Source organism: Scardinius erythrophthalmus (assembly GCF_964197995.2).
Source record: "Scardinius erythrophthalmus genome assembly, chromosome: 12".
Lineage (NCBI taxonomy): Eukaryota > Metazoa > Chordata > Actinopteri > Cypriniformes > Leuciscidae > Scardinius > Scardinius erythrophthalmus.
In genome coordinates, this window is record NC_138232.1 from 12,913,914 (window position 1) to 12,936,754 (window position 22,841).

At 41.0% G+C, this 22,841-nt stretch overlaps 1 protein-coding gene across 4 annotated transcripts in view; it reads right to left on the reverse strand.

The window, feature by feature from the left end:
• Positions 1-22,841, reverse strand: part of herc2 (HECT and RLD domain containing E3 ubiquitin protein ligase 2) — a 64,693-nt gene that overhangs the window by 3,799 nt on the left and 38,053 nt on the right. For 3 of the 4 annotated variants that reach the window (XM_081381170.1, XM_081381171.1, XM_081381172.1), the window contains 45 exons: positions 20,594-20,736; positions 20,037-20,301; positions 19,580-19,722; positions 19,369-19,467; positions 19,055-19,223; positions 18,753-18,878; positions 18,399-18,507; positions 18,173-18,312; positions 17,865-18,055; positions 17,532-17,637; positions 17,358-17,449; positions 17,098-17,273; positions 16,902-17,013; positions 16,590-16,671; positions 15,189-15,332; positions 14,489-14,579; positions 14,228-14,405; positions 13,578-13,659; positions 12,841-13,012; positions 12,572-12,716; positions 11,647-11,872; positions 11,377-11,548; positions 11,074-11,260; positions 10,735-10,872; positions 10,281-10,472; positions 10,030-10,183; positions 9,249-9,356; positions 9,024-9,155; positions 8,781-8,939; positions 8,077-8,195; positions 7,843-7,968; positions 7,602-7,757; positions 7,164-7,279; positions 6,075-6,273; positions 5,696-5,910; positions 4,811-4,988; positions 4,205-4,366; positions 4,024-4,115; positions 3,775-3,914; positions 3,004-3,191; positions 2,686-2,883; positions 2,517-2,600; positions 1,507-1,648; positions 1,197-1,391; positions 951-1,063 (listed from right to left, as the gene is read on the reverse strand). In XM_081381170.1, coding sequence (XP_081237296.1) covers positions 951-1,063; positions 1,197-1,391; positions 1,507-1,648; positions 2,517-2,600; positions 2,686-2,883; positions 3,004-3,191; positions 3,775-3,914; positions 4,024-4,115; positions 4,205-4,366; positions 4,811-4,988; positions 5,696-5,910; positions 6,075-6,273; positions 7,164-7,279; positions 7,602-7,757; positions 7,843-7,968; positions 8,077-8,195; positions 8,781-8,939; positions 9,024-9,155; positions 9,249-9,356; positions 10,030-10,183; positions 10,281-10,472; positions 10,735-10,872; positions 11,074-11,260; positions 11,377-11,548; positions 11,647-11,872; positions 12,572-12,716; positions 12,841-13,012; positions 13,578-13,659; positions 14,228-14,405; positions 14,489-14,579; positions 15,189-15,332; positions 16,590-16,671; positions 16,902-17,013; positions 17,098-17,273; positions 17,358-17,449; positions 17,532-17,637; positions 17,865-18,055; positions 18,173-18,312; positions 18,399-18,507; positions 18,753-18,878; positions 19,055-19,223; positions 19,369-19,467; positions 19,580-19,722; positions 20,037-20,301; positions 20,594-20,736 — 6,656 coding nt within the window. The remainder of the gene's footprint in view (positions 1-950; positions 1,064-1,196; positions 1,392-1,506; positions 1,649-2,516; positions 2,601-2,685; positions 2,884-3,003; positions 3,192-3,774; positions 3,915-4,023; positions 4,116-4,204; positions 4,367-4,810; positions 4,989-5,695; positions 5,911-6,074; positions 6,274-7,163; positions 7,280-7,601; positions 7,758-7,842; positions 7,969-8,076; positions 8,196-8,780; positions 8,940-9,023; positions 9,156-9,248; positions 9,357-10,029; positions 10,184-10,280; positions 10,473-10,734; positions 10,873-11,073; positions 11,261-11,376; positions 11,549-11,646; positions 11,873-12,571; positions 12,717-12,840; positions 13,013-13,577; positions 13,660-14,227; positions 14,406-14,488; positions 14,580-15,188; positions 15,333-16,589; positions 16,672-16,901; positions 17,014-17,097; positions 17,274-17,357; positions 17,450-17,531; positions 17,638-17,864; positions 18,056-18,172; positions 18,313-18,398; positions 18,508-18,752; positions 18,879-19,054; positions 19,224-19,368; positions 19,468-19,579; positions 19,723-20,036; positions 20,302-20,593; positions 20,737-22,841) is intronic. The other variant, XM_081381173.1, reaches the window with a different exon arrangement.

Below are 22,841 nucleotides of genomic sequence, written 5' to 3' on the forward strand. Positions count from 1 at the left end.
ACTGCAGACGTCTCAGCAACACATGATCTCAGCGTGAATGCAGGAGATGCATACACTCGCATCACACGTGCATGTGCGCACACTCTCACACACTTTATATCTCAGAGATTGTTCAATTAAAACAGTTATATTTGTATAACTGCATAATATTCCTGTAATTTGATGTAAGCAACTGCTGAGAAATGCAGCATTACTGTAGCACAGACATGCCACACAGATTTAGAGAAAGCTGCTTACAGTATATATGCATCAAAGGTGGTAGGTTTAGGACTGGAAATCTATGTCAGCTGACCACCATCAGAACAAATGTACAGAATGCACAAGAGGTATGTGCTCTCATTCCATTCATTTATATAATGGATTCAAGAGGCCTTGCCATAAGATCCCACTACAGACATACCATGTCATGTAATCCTGATGTACTGATTGAAAAAAAAACAAAAAAAAAAACACCAACCCTCCCTACCCCCCCCAAAAAAACAAAAACAAATAACACTACAAAGTGTATTTTTATTTAACACAAAAAAAATCTACGTTTTAATTTGTAATAATTTCGGTTAATGATAACCTTGGTTTCTCACAGACAGACAGACTTCCTGGGAAAACCAGGTTGCTGTTGGAAGAGGTGTTAGTCAGGCCAGCAGGGGGCGCTCAACCTGTGGTCTGTGTGGGTCCTAACGCCCCAGAATATGTACAGTACTGTGCAAAAGTCTTAGGCATGTTAATATATATATAAACTATATATACACTAATTGGCTTCATCACTCTGTCTCTCCTCCACCAATAAGTTGGTGGGTGGTGGGCATTCTGGCGCAATATGGCTGCCGTTGCATCATCCAGGTGGATGCTGCACATTGGTGGTGGTTGAGGAGATTTCCCCTTCTATGGTAAAGCGCTTTGAGTTAAGAGAAAAGCGCAATATAAATGTAATGAAATATTATTATTATTACCTCACTGAGATCAGCAATGGTCAGGTTCATGCCTGCCAGCTGTTTCCACACAGGTTCAGCCAGGTACAGACTTAAAGGACTTCCTGTTCGGATTGCTATGCCAAGGAGCACCCCTGTACACAAAAACAGATAATGGTATACCAACAGATCTAATGAAGGGAAATAATATAACTGTGAAATTATAGACTTTTCCCATAAAGACTTGAAAGTATTTTTAGTTTAGGAAACACAAGCAGGTGGTGGTACCTAGGAAGCGGAACATGCTGATGTGCAGAGGGGACTTGGCAGCTGGGTTGAGCAGGAAGCAATCTCGGTTTGCTCCCGACTCGTCTCGCCCATTAGGAGTGACGATGAGGAGAGGAGTGAGACCGTTCTGTAGTTCCTCACACATTTCAGCAATAGATTCACTGTATCCACCACCACAGTCATCGACCGACTCGCCTACAAACACACACAAGGTCAGAAACATGGTGTAGATGTACCATGATCTAAGGGTCTGTTCCCTACCAATTCCACTCTTTCATGTAGAATCATCCCTCTCTAAATACAAACTCACCCACAAACTTGACCTTCCAGACCCGGTGTGGCAGCAACAGACTGTCAGGGCTGAAAGAGCTCATCTTCGCACACATTTGCCCAAACACTGACTTGGTGCCATCTGGCCCTGCCAATCCTCCTTTACTGCGGGAACGCTTGACCTGATACAAAGAATGAGAAAGGATTAATTATTACAGGCTTCTCCATATACAGCACTTCTGCTCTGAAGTACTGTATAAACACCACTCTTAAGATTTTCAGCAGATCCCTGCCAGACTCCAGGGGCCCTATTAGAGGGACACTAGACCCATGAAGATACATATTTGGGGGTAAATCTCATGACGAGCAGGTCCAAAAATAAATCACAAATTCATATGATGTTTAATCTCTCAAAATATTAAGATTTAGGGCTGCTAACTCTCGCTCAAAATGGTAACGAAAATAAAATGAATGATTTTCAAATGGTGTACACAGCACTTGTGTGTCCATGCCGACAGGAAGACGCAGAAAATGCAATCGTAATTACGGTGATTAGGGAAAGGGAGACAATTTTACGGAGGACCCGCTAGCTATTTTTGCCCATTAAAAGTAATTGTTCATTTTGGATTCTGCTTACCATCCTAATGAACTCTCAAACCAAGTGGGAAACGTAAGTAAAAATTAGCTTTGGTGAGGAAATAAGGTCCAATAATTTTTGGTTCAAGATTTTCGAAATGAAAACAAATACATTTAAATAAATTTTAAAATTGCAACAAAGAATGATCATCTGATTCTTACTAATGAAAAAAACAAAAACAAAAAATTCTTATAATGTTGAAACATCATAATAACAACAACAACTTGTGGGTAACTATTTAATTTACTGACATGAGCACCCGTTTATTGCAAATATGCAACACATTTTAAATGTTATAAATACATGTCCAAAATGAATGAAGGAATTTATTTAGTTAAGACAGTGAAATTTAACCAGTGAAATGGTTGAATGCAAATCTCAAATCAAGTGAGTAGTTTTTAATGCACGTGTACCTGTATCCTGTTCAGCTCCACCACTGGGCCATGTTGTCGGTCTCTAACCATAGTGGCCTGCACAACCTTACGGAATGCTGCCTCCTATAGACACAAAAAAAAAAAATGTAAATAAATATACTTAGGAATTGTAATTAAAATAAATAATACTCCTTTAAAATATCCTCACCTTGCCCTGTGATATGAGGATTCCACGGAGTGTGTCAAAGCCAACGGAGACACCGTGTCCAGTCTCGCCCAGTCGTCCTTCCAGGTCAAACATCGGGATGCAGGGGCAGAAGAGCTCTGAGATGTGGTGAAGTAGCAGTAATCGGTTCCTCAGGCCTATGATGGCAATCTCCTGCAAGTGGTTGTACTCCATAGGAACCTACAGACAAGCATTCAATTATTTACATGCAGCATTTAGCACATTTAAAAGGCTGAATGGTTAAATATTTAGTTCTTTGAAAAGTTTTTGTAGTCTGAGCTATATCTGGTGGCATGGTACCTGAGCAGGCAGTTTTCCAGCATTGGTAGGTTTACTAGTGGACCAGGCAAGTGTGTGTGCTGAGCCACAAGCCACGCGGTTGATCTTCTTGCCCTGCAGTGCTGCCACCAGCCTAGGCCGCTGAATAGCATTGGTGGTCCCATCGCCGAGCTGACCCTCATCATTGTCACCCCATGTGTACACTTCACCTGTGTGTTTACATTCATGTTTTTAGCATACTTCACAAAATAGTGCCAGACAAAAGAAAATACTAAATATCTATATATAGGGTATCTGCAGTTATAAAAAAAAAAAAAAAAAAAAAAAGGCTTTTTATGACCTGCACAAATAAAATGAATACATATGAGATGGGTAGAGCATAATCTCTAAAAATTATTTTAACAACTTTACCATTCAAATATAAAGGTTTTGACAAAAACTAAATGTTAAACCTCACATTTCAGCCTTTAAACCATTTTTAAGAAAAGGGGTAAGTCAAAATTCTAAATGAGTACATTTATATTATTTAAATGCAAATTCGCAATTCCGGTTTTATTGCCCCCAAATTTAAGACCTCTTGAAATTATAATTAAAGACTTTTCTCATACCTTGTTACGGCCTTAAATTTTATACAACTTCATTTAAGACTTTAAGGACCCGTGGGGACCCTATATATAAAATATGAATGCTATAAAGACCCTACAGATCTTAAACAAGATTATGATAAGGGTTACAAAGGCCTGCTTAACACAAATAAAACCAAGGTTTAAAAACATAGTCCGGATGACCTACCGTCCTCTGTGCAGCATACACAGTGAAGAGAACCAGTTGCTATGGCGATGACCTTCTTGCCTTGCAAACCCTGGACCTGCCGGGGTCTGCGAACATGATCATCAGAGCCGTGTCCCAGCCTGTGGTAATCACCCTTCCCCCTAAAACACACATGAACATGTAAATTACTCTATATGTGTCCTAAATAAAAAAATAATAATAATAATAAAAGATAAGCTTACGGTACAACTGTATTGAGGGATTGATTACCATGTGTAAACTGCTCCAGACTTGGTGAGAGCCACAGAGAACTGAGAGCCGCATTCCACTTTCACAACACCCAACCCAGTTAATGAGTCAATCTAAGCAGAGAAAGAGAATGAGATGTGAATACAGGAATCACTAAACAAGAAAACCTTTGACACTTGAGTATCTGCACAAGCAGTCTCACCTTCATAGGCACTTTACATCCGTCACTACCTCCTCGGCCCAATTTGCCATAGTCTCCATCCCCCCATGACCACACCATGTCATCATCAGTCAGACACAGAGTCTGGGCGTCCCCGCTGCCACATGCAACGTCTATCACCCGGTGACCCTGCAGAGCCTCCACCTATTCACATGCACAGGCAATGCACATATTATACATTATATATTATACTTTTAACAAAAGTATCCCTTTTCAAAAATGTCCAGTTCCAATATTCAAAAAATAAAATAAAGTAAATAAATTGAACTACCACTTATGCATTTTAAAAATAATTTAAAAAGATGTAAAAAATAAAATGATTATTGTTATGCATGTTCTAAATGAATTTCCATCATTTTTCCTGTCGCTCATTAAAACAATTTTTTTCTAAATATAGAGATTGTACATAGCAATTGCTGATGAACTAATAATTACAGAACAAAAATTATTATACAAGTACAATATAAAATTATGATATAATGTGTTATATTTGTTTAAATGAGGTGTACATTTATGTTATTCCCTTTTTGCAATTTTCATTGTTTTCATGCTAGATAAATATGCATTAAAAATGCCTAATGAACACACCAGTTTTGGTTTAAGCTGGTCCTCACTGTCTCCATGACCAAGGCGACCATAACGCCCTTTCCCCCATGTGTAGAGCTCTCCGCTGGATGTGATGCAGGCACTATGAGCCCCACCAGCTGCAATGTCCACCACTTCCACACCTCTGAGAGACTCAATCACGCGTGGACGGTCACAAGGGCTGGGGAAAAGACCACACATACTGTACTGATTAATACAAGCTGCTATAACAAATCAGTGATAGTCCAGCGCACATATTTGAGTGGGTAATGACTTTTGGCTCTTTAAGGAACTACAGGAAGAACTGTGGTACTATACAGTGATGGTATCAGCTAGTAATACAATGGTATTCTGACATATCCCATGGTATAAAATTTAGAATTTACATGATACTCAAAGACACTGTGAACGATGGTCCACTTTGGACATTTTACTAACTACAAGTAATTTTGCAACTTACTCTCATTAGAGTGTTAGTAGACAGTTAGGTTAGGGATAGTAGAATAAGTTAAAGTCAGTGGAATGTATGTTGGGGAAACATCAAAATAAAGTGTTAGCAGATATTAAGCAGACAGTCTACTACTACTCCAATAACTGGTAGTTGACATGTAGTTACAAAGTTACTCATAGTCAACTGAATGTCTAATGTGGACCATCGAAATAAAGTGTTACCAAAGACACTTCAAAAGAATACCACTGTATGGGTTGGGTTCTAAAAACCATGGTACAACTATGGTACCACGTCCAATAATATACTTTTCTGTAAGCATTGTGAAAATGGAAAACAGCTGAATAATGAAAGTTAAACATGCAGAAAGTCACTGCATGAAGACGAACCAAAGGTGCCCATATGAAAAGACAACAGTAGTAACACAGTATGAGGCTGACCTTCTGTTTCCATGACCCAGTTTCCCATCTTCAGCCTCTCCCCAGGAGTACAGTTCTCCTTCAGAGGAGAGAGCCAAACAGTGCTTGCCCCCAGAGTTCACAGCCACCTTCCGGATGAAAACATGCTGGATTGACTCCAGCAGGGTCGGAGTGGAGACGGACTCTGTGCCTCCTATTCCCAGCCGACCGCCGGCACCATATCCTGTAGCATACAGCTAAGAACAGCAAAGACAAGTTACTAAGGACATTATTCAGCTGACATAGTGACTGACACTAGAGATTATACAACATAGGTCTGTAATTAATTATGTATCAGCTGAGAAGAGAAAAAAAAATGTACACAAGTCTTTTAAAATGTAAAAAGCAGATGAAGCCTTACTTTCCCATCAGCAGTGACAGCAAACAAGGTCTGCTCTCCACCAATCAGCTGAACAGGTCGCAGTGTTGCAAGAGCTTCTGTTGGTGTGGGAACCTTGACTTTTGCCCCTTCAATACCACCTAACTGACCCCTGTGATTGTGTCCCCAGCCATAGATGGTCCCACTGCCACCCGCTGAAAGCGTCCAATCATCTGGCCGTCTATATAACAGTAAACATGAACAAATCACAAAATTTAACAAATGACTTTGGAATCCCGACCATTTAAAGGAGAACTCCGGTCAATTTTAACATTGAGCTCATTTTTTTGTACATTTGGAGTGCTGTCAATACAGAGAACAACGACAAAAATCGGTGTTGCCTACACCGAGTTATTCTATTTGTCAAATTTGCACCCTGTTGACTTCAATGGGGCAAGTACTAAACCTGCTTTTAGCCTCTTAACATCCTTGATGTGTCATTACAAGTGCACAGAAAATGTGAGTGATTCCTTCTGAGTGAACACGAGTGAATCTGACTGCAGTAGATGTGCACGATATGTATAAAAATTATGTTATTTAAGCCAGCGCAAATACCTGTTTACATCCTGTTTTTCGGTTGAAGTCCAAAGTAGTCGATTGCCGAGTTCACACGCATAGGTTTAGTTACCTATGATCACGTGCGTGAACTCGGCAATCGACTACTTTGGACTTCAACCGAAAAACAGGATGTAAACACAGGTATTTGCGCTGGCTTAAATAACATCATTTTTATACATTTCTTTCACATGTACTGCAGTCAGATTCACTCGTGTTCACTCTGAAGGAATCACTCACATTTTCTGTGCACTTGCAATGACACATCAAGGATGTTAAGAGGCTAAAAGCAGGTTTAAAACTTGCCCCATTGAAGTCAACAGGGTGCAAATTTTAAAAATAGAATAACTCGGTGTAGGCAACACTGATTTTTGTCGTTGTTCTCTGTATTGACAGCACTCCAAATGTACAAAAAAATGAGCTCAATGTTAAAATTGACCAGAGTTCTCCTTTAAAGCATCACTTAAAAGGTACGACATTTTTGCTTATGCTTCACTGGCTGAAACAATACATTACCTGTTCATCCACTGCACTAACTGCTCGTCCTGCTCTCTTTTAAACAGGTCATGACTCTCATGGAGCGTGTTCATGTTCTCATGGTCTGCCATCAGCTCGCGGACTTTCTTTGCCACCTGGTGAAAATGAAGAGAATTTAGGATCAGTATTAGTTGTACCAAAAAAAAAAAAAAAAAAAAAAAAACAGTGCAGTGCTGACATTATACATGGTTTTATAAACTAGAAAATGTTTTTTTTTTTTTTTACATTACAAATATTATAGTAAAAGATTATGTATGTACATACACTTTTTTTTTTTTACACAGGAAATCAAAGATAATTCATTAGATCAGATGCATATACATGTACATAAAAGAAGGTATAAATGTATAAAATAGCTTTGCAAAACGCTTCAAGTTGATGTCAATCTAATTTCAAACCAATATTATAAATGCCTACCTCATCCAGGAAAGGGCGGGGCAAAGGGGTCCTCTTGTCCAGAGCCACGGCCACTCTGGAGGCGGTGCAATAGCGGCGGAACCACGCCCACTTGTGTGTCTCAGCACAGCATGGAAGAGTGTCCAACTCCAGATCACATGCAAGTGCCACCAACACCTAAACAAGACAAAAATAAAACATTATTTCTGGAAAACTCATCTCTCAAACTTACGAAGTACGTCTGTCAGGCAGACAAACACACCTTGAAGAACGGGCTGTGGAGTAGCTGTTTGCCACCCCGGACTATAGGTTCCTCATACTCATACTGTCTCTGTAAAGCCTCAGGAAGTCCCTTCACCAGAGCAGCTAATGCACTTCCTGTAAAACTCTACACAACATTCAGAAAAAGTTAATTATACAACTAAAAATAAAGAAATTAATTATATTATATTAACACACATACAACCATACAATACAAAAATGTACATTGTCTAACCATAGAGCGAGCCTCTCCTTCGCTATCTCCTAAGAGGCGATTGATGTTTATGGATTGTCCATATTCGGTGGTAAGGAGCTTGCGCAGTCTCTGCAGGGCCCACATACGATGACCAGCCGCTGACCATGCACATAGAAACAGAAAGACAGAAACAAAAATGTATTATATAACATCTAATTTGAGATTTCAGGATGGCATTAAAATGTTGGAAAATATAATATAAAATGCAAAATCCAGACTGGGGGAAAAGTAATTAATACTATTTTGTATTATTAGTTATTTCATATCTAATAAAAAAAAATATTTTTAAATTATTCTGAAAATGTTACAATTCTAATAAACTATATATACATACATACATATATATATATATATACATACATATATATATATATATATATATATATATATATATATATATATATATATAATTCACATATATATATATATATATAATTTAATTAAATCAATTTGCATTTGTTTGCATTCGTCAATAGGTGGCACAAAATACCATCACAACATTTCTGAAAACAATCAGTTCCATCCATAGATGTTTTTTTTTTTACAAAAAACAAACAACTTGGATTTTCATTATGAATGGCCTATTTCAATGCCAGAAAGGAAAACTTTGCCAAAATGAGACGAGTTTGTGTGTATGATAATATAAAAACTGTAAACGCTTCTTTCAATGGTTCTTCTCTTACCCAATGCGCTGAGCTGGGCACAAGCAGCAAGTGAAGCTGCCAACCTCGGCACGATGCTGCGATTTGAAGCAAAGTTCAGGCGAAAGTCTAGCAGACATGTTACTAGATCCATCGAAGGGCAAGACAGAATGCAACGGTCTGATAGGAGGTCTTTAGGACCTGCGAATAATTCAATAAAAGGTCAAGTACTTCAGAATATCATAATACATATGAAGCATGAAAAATGAAGAGAGGTCATATTACCAGCAGCCGGCATGATGGGATAGACAGTGAAGCGCCAGCCCCAGCCATTAACAGAGCCGTCACTAGTGAACTTCCATTTGAGCTCATCACCTGGAATCCTCAATTCACTGGACCAATCGGACCACTCACGGCCTGAAGGGGTGGAGACAAGTAAAGTTATGTGGCCAGTAGTTCAAACAACAACTTTTTGACTGGTGTTTAAATAAAAAGACAAAAGAATGTCACCTGATCGAACAGACACAATCCTATTGGCTCCGTCCATAATGGTGAGTGGGTCATGTCTCCTTTCTGTTGAACACTGGCGATCAAACTCTACCCTCAAACCTTCAGCACCTAAAATCATTTAAATAAGATTTCTTATGAGATTTGAATATTTTTAATTATTCATTATTTTCCACAGAGCATCTACACTACAATTCGAAGTTTGGGGTTAGTAATACTTTTCAAAGAAATTGCTGCACTTTTGATCAATTTAATGCATCTTTGCTGAATAAGTCATTACGACTTTAAAAAACAAAAACAAACAAATAAATTCTGTTCTTTTGAACTTTCTATTCAAAGGATCCTGAAAATAATGTATCATGGTTTCCACAAAAAAGTTTTTTTTTTTTACATTGATAATAATAAGAAATGTTTCTTGAGCAATCAACATATTAGAGTGAATTCTGAAGGATCATGTGACACTGAAGACTGGAGTAATGATGCTGAAAATTCAGCATTTCCCAACACAGGAATACATAACATATGAGCATATTTAAATGGAAATTTTTAAATTGTAATAATTTCACAATATTATTGTTTTTACTGTATTTATCATTGAATAATAATGGGTTGGTTCATTCACATCCTCATTAAAATACTATAGCTTTACATTTTCTGAAGAGCTTTGCTTTGCTGAATTGTGTTCAATTGAGCAATAATGACACTTTGGCAAGCACCACTAATGAGGTTGTAACGGCTGCTACATAATGAAGGATGCTACATAAACAGAAAAGCATAAGGTGACCTGGTATTTTCACAGTTCCACTGGTGGAAGTGTCGTCAGTGTACGGGTGACTGCTCTCCACCACCACAGGCTGCGAGGACAGTCGTCCACTTTGAGAGTCTGTAGCCACATCCTCTAACTCAGTCACACATAATTCCAGCAGCATATCTGCCACCTGCGTGCAAACAAATACATTCAGATATGAGTACACAAAGCACAAACAGATGAAATTGAAAAACATGTAGTGAGTAACTGAAGAGCTGTTTTTTTACCTGTGTGAAGGCTGTACCCATGCCAGATAGCACAGCAGACAGCACTTCCTTGCCTTTATCACCTGAGCGCAGAGACACGGCCAGTTTCAACAGGTCCACCATCACACGTGTGTCATCGGGAACCAGCAGACCGGTGAACTCATCAAGATATTGTGGCTCTGGGCCCACTGCTTTACTCTGACTCTCAGAGTCCTGTTTCAATAAATCAAACCAGGCTAACTTCAGTTCATACAAAGGATTGTGGCCAATTTTCAAACAGACTTAAAATGCATGCATTTCATTTTAATGATCAGGAGCAAACATCTAAAAAGTATGATCAACAGGAACATTTAAATCAGTCAATAAAAAAAAAAAATCTTATTAAAATTAAAATAAATTAAAATAAATTAAACAAACAAATAATCTATTTGTTTGAATTTATAAAAAGTATTGCAAGAAAGCATTTGTGACTGACCTCCTTGGTTTTGGTCATAGTCTCAGCAATGATGCTGGCAGCACCAGGGTCATCTGTGACCGGGATGAAGGGCCGAGATGAGGCAGAGGCAGGGGTCACCACTGAAGATGGGGTAGTGGCATCCTCAGATGTGGTCACCTAGACCACACAATAACATATGACAGAATGCACATTTAAATGCAGAGCATGTATTCCAATTTTTTTTATATATATATATTTAAATGATTGTTTAAAGGTGAAAATAGGTGAAAGAAGAGTTGAACATTATGGGATACTGAAAATTAAGCATTAAATAAACAAACGTGAATGATGCAGTCGTGCACAGGCAGAATTCTTCACCTCTCCTCGTTTGCTGTCCATCCAGGGGTGCGGACTGACCCTCTCTTCTGTCTCTGAGAGCAGGGCTGGACCCTCAGCCTCACAGGGGCTGGAAGCTGATGAACAATCTGACGGTGGCACTGGAGAGCTGGAGGGACATTCCAATGGAATCATACAGGCAGGCATCAATGCTCCCACCACTGCATCCCTACGGATTTCAAATGACATGAGAGTGATTAAGTGATGCCAGAGCTTTTATTTTATGGAATAGAAAAACAAATCAACCTGGGAAGCAAAGTAGTTCTGAAGCCATTAAAGTCATACCTGGCATACATGATCTGCAGGGATGAGAGCACATGGGACAGGGCCTGCTGTTTGGCCAGATTACCATCCAGAGAGAGCAGGATCTTTGCCAGAGATGGCCTATTGGGCTTCACACTGCTCACACCATTCAGCTTATTACTCAGTAAAGATGGGTCACTGTCTGATGGCACACCTATTAAAGAAAAAGAAAGAAAACCACCCACAAAATCTTAGACTTTAAGAAACAGGCACATAGTGACACCAAGGTAATGGACATAGGGAGGATTTTACCAAGATAAGAGGCTCCAAGAGAGTCCCTGGCAGTCTGGAAGAGGACCGGCTCGTGGACGGAGGGTGTGGTGACATCTACGGTGGTCCAGGCCACGCTGTGAGAGGAGCCGCAAGCCACACGGGTAATTTTTTGCCCTTCTAGACCCTGCACCAGTGTAGGCTTCCTGTTGACCGTGGTTGTGCCGTTCCCCTGCTGCCCATGGTCATTATCCCCCCACGCATACACCTATCAAAACAACACTTTATCTTACACAAGCACTAAAGCTAAATAGCTTTTAATCAATAAAAGGAGAGTTGTTTACTATGCTTGTTTTTTTTTTTTGCCACATTAAAGGAGAACTCCGGTCAATTTTAACATTGAGCTAATTTTTTTGTAAATTTGGAGTGCTGTCAGTACAGAGAACAACGACAAAAATCGGTGTTGCCTACACCGTGTTATCCTCTTTTTAATATTTGCACCCTGTTGACTTAAATGGGGCAAGTTTTAAACCTGCTTTTAGCCTCTTAACATCCTTGATGTGTCATTACAAGTGCACAGCCATTGTGAGTGATTCCTTCAGAGTGATCACGGGTGAATCTGACTGCAGTAGATGTGAAAGATATGAATAAAAATGATGATATTTCAGCCAGCGCACATACCTGTATTTTCTTCCTGTTTTCGGTCGAAGTCCAAAGTAGTCGATTGTCCAGTTCACGTGCATGATCATAGGTACTAAACCTATGCGTGTGAACTCGACAATCGACTACTGTGGACTTTGGTGTAGGCAACACCGATTTTTGTCATTGTTCTCTGTACTGACAGCACTCCAAATTTACAAAAAAATTAGCTCAATGTTAAAATTGACCGGAATTCTCCTTTAAACAACTCATGATGCAAAGCAAAAGGAAGGAGTTCTTGTGCAAAAAAACAAACTGGTTGGCCCACCTGTCCAGTGTCTGTGACAGCCAGGCAATGAAGAGCCCCTACAGCGACATGAACAATCTTCTTCCCCCTCAGTCCTTCAACCATCTGGGGTTTGCGCACGTGAACATCTGTGCCGTGACCCAGTCTGAAGTAATCGCCCTTACCCCTGCACAATGCAACAACATGAAATTTCAATCATGTTAGGGATTACTTGGAAAAAAAACTAACTCATAAATCATGAATTGTATTGTAATGCCTCTGAAAAAACAAATATCCTTTTAAATTCCTACCAGGTCCACACAACTCCAGATTTGGTGAGGGCGAGGGAGAATTGAGCTCCACATTCGATCTGACACACTCCCTGCCCATTCAGACGCTCAATGTTCTGAGGAATGTTACAGCCTTCACTACCACCACGGCCCAGCTTCCCAAAGTCTCCATCTCCCCATGAGAACACCATCCCTACAAAACATACATTCATATAACTTCAGCTATGTATAAAAAAATAAATCTGAAGTCGTTCAACCCCTATTGTGTGTGTGTGTGTGTGTGTGTGTGTGTGTTTTTTTTAAGTCTACATTTATGTGACTAAAGTGTTGACTATACATTTCTGTGCAACTGAATGATTCTCTGTGCGTGCAATCTGCATGTGATGCACGAGCTTCTGTATGTGTGTGCGTTACAATACAGTACCCAATAGTTTAGAACGGCGTTTAACTTACGTGTACAATAAGCTGTTTAAAACGTGCATTCTCCCGATCAATTTTGAGCATCTAGATAGTATAATCAAACATATTGTGGAGCGCTCTCAGAGAATTCATTTATTTGTAATTTAAACTGTTTGGACACAGAGGTTTAAAGTGGTCTTTCAAGATTTCTTATCCTGTTGCACCCTCTACTGGCCAGGACCAGCGACGTCAAGCTTAAAATGTCATGTCATGGCAGAGCATTAAGGTCGAGCACACACACAAACACCAAAACAATACCGCCTTAAATTAAATCTACAAAACAAAATGCAGGCATCTACCTTCATCTGTAAGGGCAAGAGTCTGGGCATCTCGACTTCCACAAGCCACCTGGACAACACGATGGCCTAAAAGCACCTTGACCTGTGAACCAGATACAGAGTTTGATCTACTGCCATCAGGGACACACTGTACTAAACAGCATCAAGTTTATTTCAAGTGTTGTACAAAGATCATAAGCAAATTCTCTTTAAAACAAGTCAGTTCACTCTACGGTCATCTTGGCAATTTGATAGTTGTTTTCTATGTATGCAACAGGCATTCAAGTACAGCTCCTACTTACATGAATAGGGAAAGACGGAAATCTCCAAAACCGTCAAGATTCAGTTTTAACTGCATATTTAAAAAAAAAAATCCTACAATAATGACATTATAAAATGTGTTTCTTTAGCTCAAAATTGCACTTAAAACTGTATGTTTGGCTCAGTTAAAGGGCATTGTGCAAAAAATTATTAAAGGGCTCAAAAGATGGATTTTTTTTTTTTACTTTTGGGGCTGACGTATTAAGCATTTTTGTGAATTTCTTCAAAAAAAAAAAAAATCAAAGTTGTACATCACCTCCACCTTATAGGGATTGCTCTACAAAATATACTGGAACCCTGCAGTTCTGAACCAAGAGGTCTGAGTTCACAGAGGTAAGTAAAACAAATACCAGTTTGGGTCTGAGCTGAGTGGTGTTGTCCCCGTGGCCCAGGCGGCCATATTCACCCAGACCCCAGCTGTACAATTCTCCACTGGAGGTGATGGCAGCACTGTGAGAGCTGCCACAGGCGATGTCTCGAATCCGCTTGGTTTTCAATGCCTCAATTAGCCGTGGCTTATCACAGTTCCTGGTTTAAAAAAAAAAAACATATCCCTCTAGAAATCTTCTTCATGTTCTACATTACTGTAGGAGAAGGTGCAAATAACCTACATTCGGCTGAAGTGCCCAAGCTTGCCATCATCTCCTTCACCCCAAGAGAACACTTTCCCATCCACAGTCAACGCCATGGCATGCCTTCCACCTGCACACAAACAGTTTATCCACTTTAAACAAGTTCTGACAACATGGGATGCTTTCCTTAAAGGGGGATCTATTATGCAAAATTCACTTTAATATTGATTTTGAACATAACTATGTGGTTGGGAATTCGTTAAGGTACAGCTTATAATTATAGTGAAGTGTTTGGGGCGGGATATGTGATCGATCGTCAGTAGACTGCTGTGACACACGGTTCAGCAGTTAGATATATCTTGTAGGTAATGTATATTACGCTGTATTCACACAACTGAATTCACAGCTGGGAAAAAAATGTGCATGTGTATATTAGATCTGTTTACATTCACAGGCATAACCGAGTGTTTTTTATGTGAACCTTGTCAAATACACACAAGGTTATGTCAAACACAGTTTAAGAGCAATTAGACGTGAAAAGACGTTTTGTTCGTTTTTGGCAGAGTATCCGGGGCATAAGGCACAGCACTATTATGGATGGGGCGGGGAACAGTAACTTATTTGCAATTAAAGATACATGCATGAAAACATGTTTTTACTTACACTCAAAAATGAGCATTTTCAACACGGTATAATAAATTATCATAATAGGTCCCTTTAAAACAGAAAAAGGGCATACCTGAATGTACAGCAACCTTTTTGACCACATAGTTGCTGAGGGCAGATATCTGTCTTGGTATAGGGATGGTTCCACTGGACAGTCCTAAACCAAGTCTTCCGTTAGTGGCCTCTCCACAGGCATATACTTTACCTTCAGCAGTCACTGGAAAGACAAAGAATCAATCATTCTTTTGGTTAAAGGAGTAAAAATGTAATAAAATTATAAGCATCCAATGCTTATAGACACTAGAAAGACACATTTGTAACAGGGCATTGAGTGTCCTTGTGCAAAATGACAGTAACCGCAGTATAATACACCAGCCTCACATTTTTTTTTCCGTAAAAATTTCACATTTTATTAAAGGGTTACTTCAGGATTTAGCATTAAGCTTTGTATTAGTAGAAAACCTGTAGTATTTTCGAATTACCATGCTTTCCCCCCTCATATCCCCCTGAGACAAGAGATTTATGTATTTTTTGTCTGGAAAAAATCCTCCGATGACGCAAAAATCGTCATTTTGCGTCATCGGAGGATTTTCTGGCCAGAGGCTAAAGACTACAGCCAGTAGATGGCGTTGTTCGCATGTGTTCAGCCCGCCCATACAGGGTTGGATCTCACTCACAGAATGTACACAGTGTCAGCCGTCTTTCTTTGGAAGCTAAGCTAGCATGCTCTTGTTCAGTGGAGAAAGCTGAAAAGTAGGAGAAAGCTGAGTAGTAGGGGTTACCATCCTCCTTTTCCCGGACTTGTCCGGCGGGCGAGATCGTTCAAAATGTCCGGGATTCGGCTTTTGCGTTCTGCGGTCGCCATTCATTGTTTACATGCACACCTTTCAATCTAACTGAATTCATTCCGATTGGTGAATCTGAATGTAGTGTTTACATGAACGCTAAACAAGTGATCGGTTGATGTGCGTTTTACCATTGCTAAGAAAAATTCCTGCTCCTCCGTGAGAGATGCGAGACCGGTGCGTCTCAGTAATGACGCCACCGGCCTCGCGCCGTTCTCCCGCGGCCGTCAGCCTCGTCCTGCTCGCCACAGTAAGCATGATGAATGGCGACTGTAGAACGCAAAAGCCGAATCCCGGACATTTTGGACGATCTCTAAATCCCTCGCAAACTCATCATGTAGGCTAGCTTTGTTGTTTACAACTGCGCACTCTTACCGGTAGTAGGCGTGGCCTCCTAAGGCAGCGAAGCAAGTGCATTCTGGGAGTTGTTGTCTTTCATCCACATAAGCCAAAAATACATTTTCTGGCTTTTCTCAGTCTAGAAAGCTCCAAATTCAAAAATTTCTTCACATTTCTTCTACTTAAATGACCTATTTTAAATACACATTCATCTTCCCAGAGGTGAAGTATCCCTTTAAGCAGCAAGCAAAAGAACAAAGGCCTACTTTTGTTATTTTTAAACAACTCACCAGCAAAAAGACTTTTAGAGCCTCCAGCAACCTGCACTACATTCAGAGCAGACAGCGTCTCTGAGAATGATGGGACTTTGATCTGAGAGAGAGAGAGCAAGACAATAAGATTTGTCAATGCAAGCTATAGCTAAAAAAGTTAAGCTATCAAGCATTCAAGCAAAAATTATTGATTTAAATCAAATTAATTTCTCTTTTATTTACTTTTTAAAATGTATTTAATACATTAAAAATACATTTTAAATATATATGTTTTTAAAACATAATATTTAAAATAAAATAAACCACAAAACTTGTTTACACATTACTGACCTTGGACCCCTTAAGTCCTCCAAGTTGGTCCTTATCGTTGAGACCCCAGACAAAGACTTTAGTTCTGATGGTGGCAGCAGACTCCAGCCCTGACAACCTCTTTCGAGTCAGACTGCAAAGAGAGGTCGAAAAAAGAAACTCAATGACATACCAGATCATGTTTTCTTCTATACTAAACCATCTTTATCACACACACCTTCCAGTCACTGTCTTCTCATCCTCCTCTTCCTCATTGTCAGATGCCAGGAAAGGCACAGTAGCCAGATCTTCATCCTCTGCACGGACTCGACCCACAATGCTCAAACCATGGATCTTACAGTCAATCCCTGAGCTCCGGCACTGTTTTATGGCAATCTCGATGTACCTGTGATACTGAACACACAAATACAAGAGTGCTCAGCATTCCTAAAGAAACAACCCTGAAGAACAGATGTTTGTGAGGAAATTCAAACCAACATCTGTGCAGTCATTGAGTAGGGAGACCGCGGTGTCTGTGGGATTGATGTTGATGGTCTTCAGCTCGATCAAGTTATTGAGCGAGCTTCCACCTGGAGGACAACCACAGTTAAATCAGGTCACCCATAAAAGGTTAAGACTATGACTGACCTGAAAAGGCTTCATGTTTTTTACCTGACACCACCACCAGTGAAGGCATGTAGCTGCTGTCAGCTGGATCTACAATCATTTTCAGTCTGTGGACCAAGATATCTGGGAAAAGCTCCAACCTGATCCAGTGCTATTGAAAACCAGAAAAACACAGATTTTTTTCCTCAAACTTATAGCCAAGTGTCCAATTTATCTCTGATATGCGAACAAGCAAATGAACACTCAAAACCATTCAAAAGATTGGGGTCAATAATATATTTTATATTGTTTTAAAGTCTCAATTTTTTTTTCAAAACATATCTTACTGACCACAAACTTTTGAATGGTAGTGTATACCTACAGTATAATGAGACAGACCTTGCCCTGAGAGCCTGAGGACTGCCAGCACTGCTCTCCAGAGTCTATGAGCCTCGACGCCTGGTTAACGGAGGACGACACGCTGAGGTTCTTCACCACTCTGGACCACTCGTCAATCAGCATCCCACGCTGACTGTTGTGATGTCTCTTCAGCTGCTTTCCTGAGCGCCCACTGAAGGTGGATGACTGACCTAAAGAGAAATGATTAGGTCAAACCAGACTGGTTACATCCCATAAAGAAATTTACACTGTTGTAATGCTACCCTACATAAAGTAGCTATTAAAGAATACACAGAATTCTCTCAGACCTGGTTCATTTATTCGTCCGAATGAATGTCTAGGGTTGTGTTTACGGGTCTTGAAGCAGCTCTCACAAAAGTCAAAGTCATCACAGCTCCGACACTTAAACCTGGGGCCGTTTATAGGGAACATCTGACATCCGTCACACCTAAGGAAAGTGAAAGGTAAGAAAATGTGTATTAGTTGTTTATTTAGTCATTGTCTTGATGTGATTTTCACTTGTACTCTGTGTACCTGACACCGGGATGTATGCTGGGCACAAGCTCCATCTCTGACAGCAGTCCAGTCCAGTGTGACTGCTGAGGAAAGTCCACTATCACATCCTTCCCATTGGCACTGAAGGCTGGACACAAATGTTACACACTATGATGAAACCCAAATACGACGGTTCAATTATAGCTGAATAGACAGCCCTGTTCTACTGGTTTGAGATATATAGCGAAACAAATTGCTAAATACAAAAAGGGATAGTTCACTCAATGATGGAAAACAAACAGGTCTTGAACAACATGAGGATGAGCTGCTCATTTTAGGGGTGAACTGTTCCTCTAAAGCGGTGAAGAGAAATAGTTTAAACAATTATGTTACCTTTGACCACACCCACACTCCTGTGAGTGACAGATCCCCACTTATACTTTGGCGTTGTGACCGAGGGCTTAACTCGCACTTTATCACCAATCTTTATATGAGACGGAGAACTCTGAGGAGGAAATCCTGAGAAATACACAATTACATTTATTTAAAAAATAAAATAAAAAAAGACCTAAATCCACTTTATATGGGCTGTTGAAGTCCTAATATAATTTTTTTGTCATTCGATTATTTTTTTTTTTTTATTAAAGCTGTCCGTTATTGTGTGTAAGAGCAGAGCAGAACAGAAAGAGTATTACCCAGCAGCTCAGTGTGGATGTAACGGACCCAGTAAGTTCCTCCTTTTTGCTGCCAGTCACACTGCACATTCAGATCATGCAGGCCGTCTCTGTCCAGCTTTATCACTTTACCCACATCTCCCTCATATACTTCCTCATACGTCCTGCAGCAACGCACCATCATTCCCACCTGCAACACACTTAGTTCAATCAGGTTGCCTCTTAAATACATTAATCTCATTTTAAGGATGTTTCAATACTTTTACCAGAAACCCAAAATACAAATTTTTTAAGTGCATTCGCAAACCAGTTAGTAAAGAGGTGTAGATCCTCACCTGAATGTTCTCTCTCACATATACAGCGTAATCATCGTTGCTCTGAAAATCCGACCTCTTTTTAAACGTCTGACTCTCAGTTACCACAACCCCAGGAGGCTGACATGCACAAGAAAGATCGTTAGTCACACAATAAATGACTACAAGTGAATCTGCACCTCATGTCTGGTGTGTGACGGATCAGTTTGTGTGTACATGTAATTATACACACCACAGGGAAAGCTGGCTCAGGCTCCTCCAGCTCTTCCAGCACCTCTTCATCAGAGTATTCATCTGATACAGTATCTGCATCTGACAGATCTGTAATGTGAACATCTGGATGGTCCAACAACCAGCCCACCAACGCCTCTACACCTGAAACCCAAGCAATCATGAATGAGTTGCTAGCAAAAAATGCTCTAAGTATTCTTACAAAAAATTATGTGGGGATAGCATGACAGAGATATATTGTACTGTATGATTACAATATTCATATGACATTTACTCCAAGATATATGAAAAACAACAGTATAACCATCATGCTAGTGTACAAATGACCATGGCATTTCTATGGTACTATGCAAGAAATGCAAGAGAAAGACCTTTGAATACCCAAGCATGTAGTGCTAACACTGAATACAACATACGCCAATTTAACATTTAAAAAACGTGAGCTATTGGAGCATTACCTGGCACTCCAGAAGCACCTGTGGTTCCAGAAAGTGATTTAAGGGCAAATTCAATGTTTTTCCTTTGAAAGCCCATCTCCATCAGCTGCAGGACAATTGGAGCAGGGGGCACAGGTGAGGTCTTGTGTTTCTTCTGCTTGGGTGGGCGCATATGCTGCACAGTGACCGGTGTTGTGGCCTCGCTAGAGCTACTGTCCTCAAACAGAGGGGAGGATGGGTGTGTGGATTCAACAGCCAGGTACTGACACACAGCCAGAGCTGCTGCCTGAACACACATACACACAAAAACTGAGTAAAGACATTAGAAATTCAGAGGAAAAAACAAATATGGTGGAACTCTGTGATGTAACATCTGGTACATCTGGAGCTGGTAACTGAAAGCTCACATATGAACATATGAAACACTTTTGATTAATTTAATGCACCCTTGCTGAATAAAATTATTGTACAATGATAATAATTTTTTTTATTATATTAGAAAGCAAAAGCATGTCAAAGCATGTAATTTAACATGCATTTAATACAAATATCAAGGAAGTGTAAATGTGGTCTCTCACCTCTAGCTCCTGGCGGTGGAATATGGCTTTGATGGGGGAAGGTTGAGTGGATGCTGATAGCAGCTGCTGCAGGAGGATGAGGGGAGGCTGAGGACCCTCAGGAGACAACTCTCCCACATCAGGAGACGACACACACTGATCCTCTGAACACAAAAACACAAAATATTACATAAGCACATCACACAATTGCCATTCACAAAGTAAATAGACTGCTGTTACTGTAAGCAACATATAGACCTTAGTCAAAATAGAGTGGTGCAGGGATGAAGACAAAACACAGAAGAATAATTTGCTAGTGGTTCCCTCAAGATTTTCCTATGGGTTTTTATAATGGGATTCTCTTCCATCATCTCGTGTTTGAGATCCACTTATGGGAAGGGCATTACCTGACCTCTGTAGAAGCATCCAATTGCACCAAGTCTGGCAAAACAGACAGAAGCACGCAGCCAATTCCAGGTGAGTCCCCACCCCCTTACCTGTGGACATATAAAGCCTGCATGCGCTACTGTTTTCCAGTTGACATTTGCTTCTCGCGATCTCTGCACTGACACAGCTCCGTTGGATTTATGCTGCTCACTTACGTGTCTGCAGGAGGACAAATCGCCAGATCAGCCTCCGCCAAGCATGACAGTTGTTTTTCTACTAAGTTTAGCTGTGTTTGCTTCTGAGCCGCCCACGCTCTCGCATCTTATCATCCGTTTCCTTTTCCATGGCTGCCCGAGGCAGTTTTTTGCCAGTATGTCGCTCTAAATCTGCCGCTTCTCCCGGGAACAGCCCATCACGGGCCTGCCCGGCCACGCGTAGTGCGCTGGTTGCCGCGAAGGACCTTCACCCATTCAGCGTGGTCTGCTTGGGCCTTAAGCACGCGGAAGAGGCTTTGAAGGACCCGGAGAACTGCAGTCATTGCCTGTTGCTGCCGAAAACTCCTGCGACGCTGCTTTAAAGTTGCTGCGACCCAGTGTGTCGAGTTCAGCTTTTCTGACTTGGATGGGGGGCACTGTGACGTGCTACCAGGGCCTCCCGGGGCGCAACTTCTCTTATCTGGGCTGACCAGTCCAACCCTGCGTTACTCTAAGAGGACATCCCAGCAACCCGCTCGTTGACAAACCGGACGGTTCTGTTGATTATGACGACACGGGCCTTCTCGGGTCTCAGAGGACGAACATGAAGCACAACTGAAGCACATGAAGCACAACTGAAGCGACTCGCTTGATCTTAAAGACGGTCTTGCAGGTCTAGAGGTAAAGGATATGGCAGCTCTCGTAATGGGTGATCCCCCGCTATCAAGCCATCGATCGCCAGGCACCTCAACCCAGTCCAGGGTGGGCTGCTCGCTCCCCCTAAGCCGGTCTTGCCCAACAAGATGGACCTTTTTTTTTTTCTCTGTGCACCAAGCCGCTTCTAGATACTCGGCCTTGGCTGTCAGGGTCCTGAATGTCTGGGCTGGGGTGCCACCCAGGAGGGTAGAACGGTGAACGGTTTGTGGCCGAGCAGACTACGTTCAGCGCACATAAATTATTTAGCACTTATGACCATATGGAAAGCTCTGAATCATTTTCTGCCTCGCCTGCAGGGTCATCATGTGCTTAACTGCTGCAACAATACTACGGCAGTGGCTTACATCAACCGTCAGGGTGGCGTGCGCTTGTTGAAACTTCACGCTCTGGTTCACAAGCTTTTGGTGTGGAGCAGACGTTTTTTCCTGTCCTTACGCGCAACTCATGTTCCATGCATTCTGAACAGAGGCGCAGACCTTCTATCGAGGGGGAACCCAATTTATGGAAATTGGTGCCTCCACCCTCAGATAGTGGGTATGATATGGATGAGATTCAGAGAGGCAACCGTAGATCTATTCGCCTCGCGCAAAAACTACCATTGTCCTGTTCTTCTTGCTAAAGGAGATGGACGCACCCCTCGGATAGATGCACTGGCCCACCCATGGCCCAAAGCACCATGGCTGGCGGAGATAATCTCTCTGTTATATGCCCAGTCGTGGCGCCTCCCCCTCTGTACAGACTGATTATCCAAAGGGGAGATTTATCGGGAAGATTTATCACCCACAACTAGACAGGGTGGCTCTCTGAGCCTGGCCCGTAATAGGACAAACCTAAGCGCACTAGGGCTTCCCCCGCGTGTGGTTGCTACTATACAGAATGCCAGGGCCGTTTCTACACGGTCCTTATATGGCTGTAAGTGGCAAGTGTTCGAAGGGTGTTGTGATGGGCGTGGTCACACATATCAGTGCGCA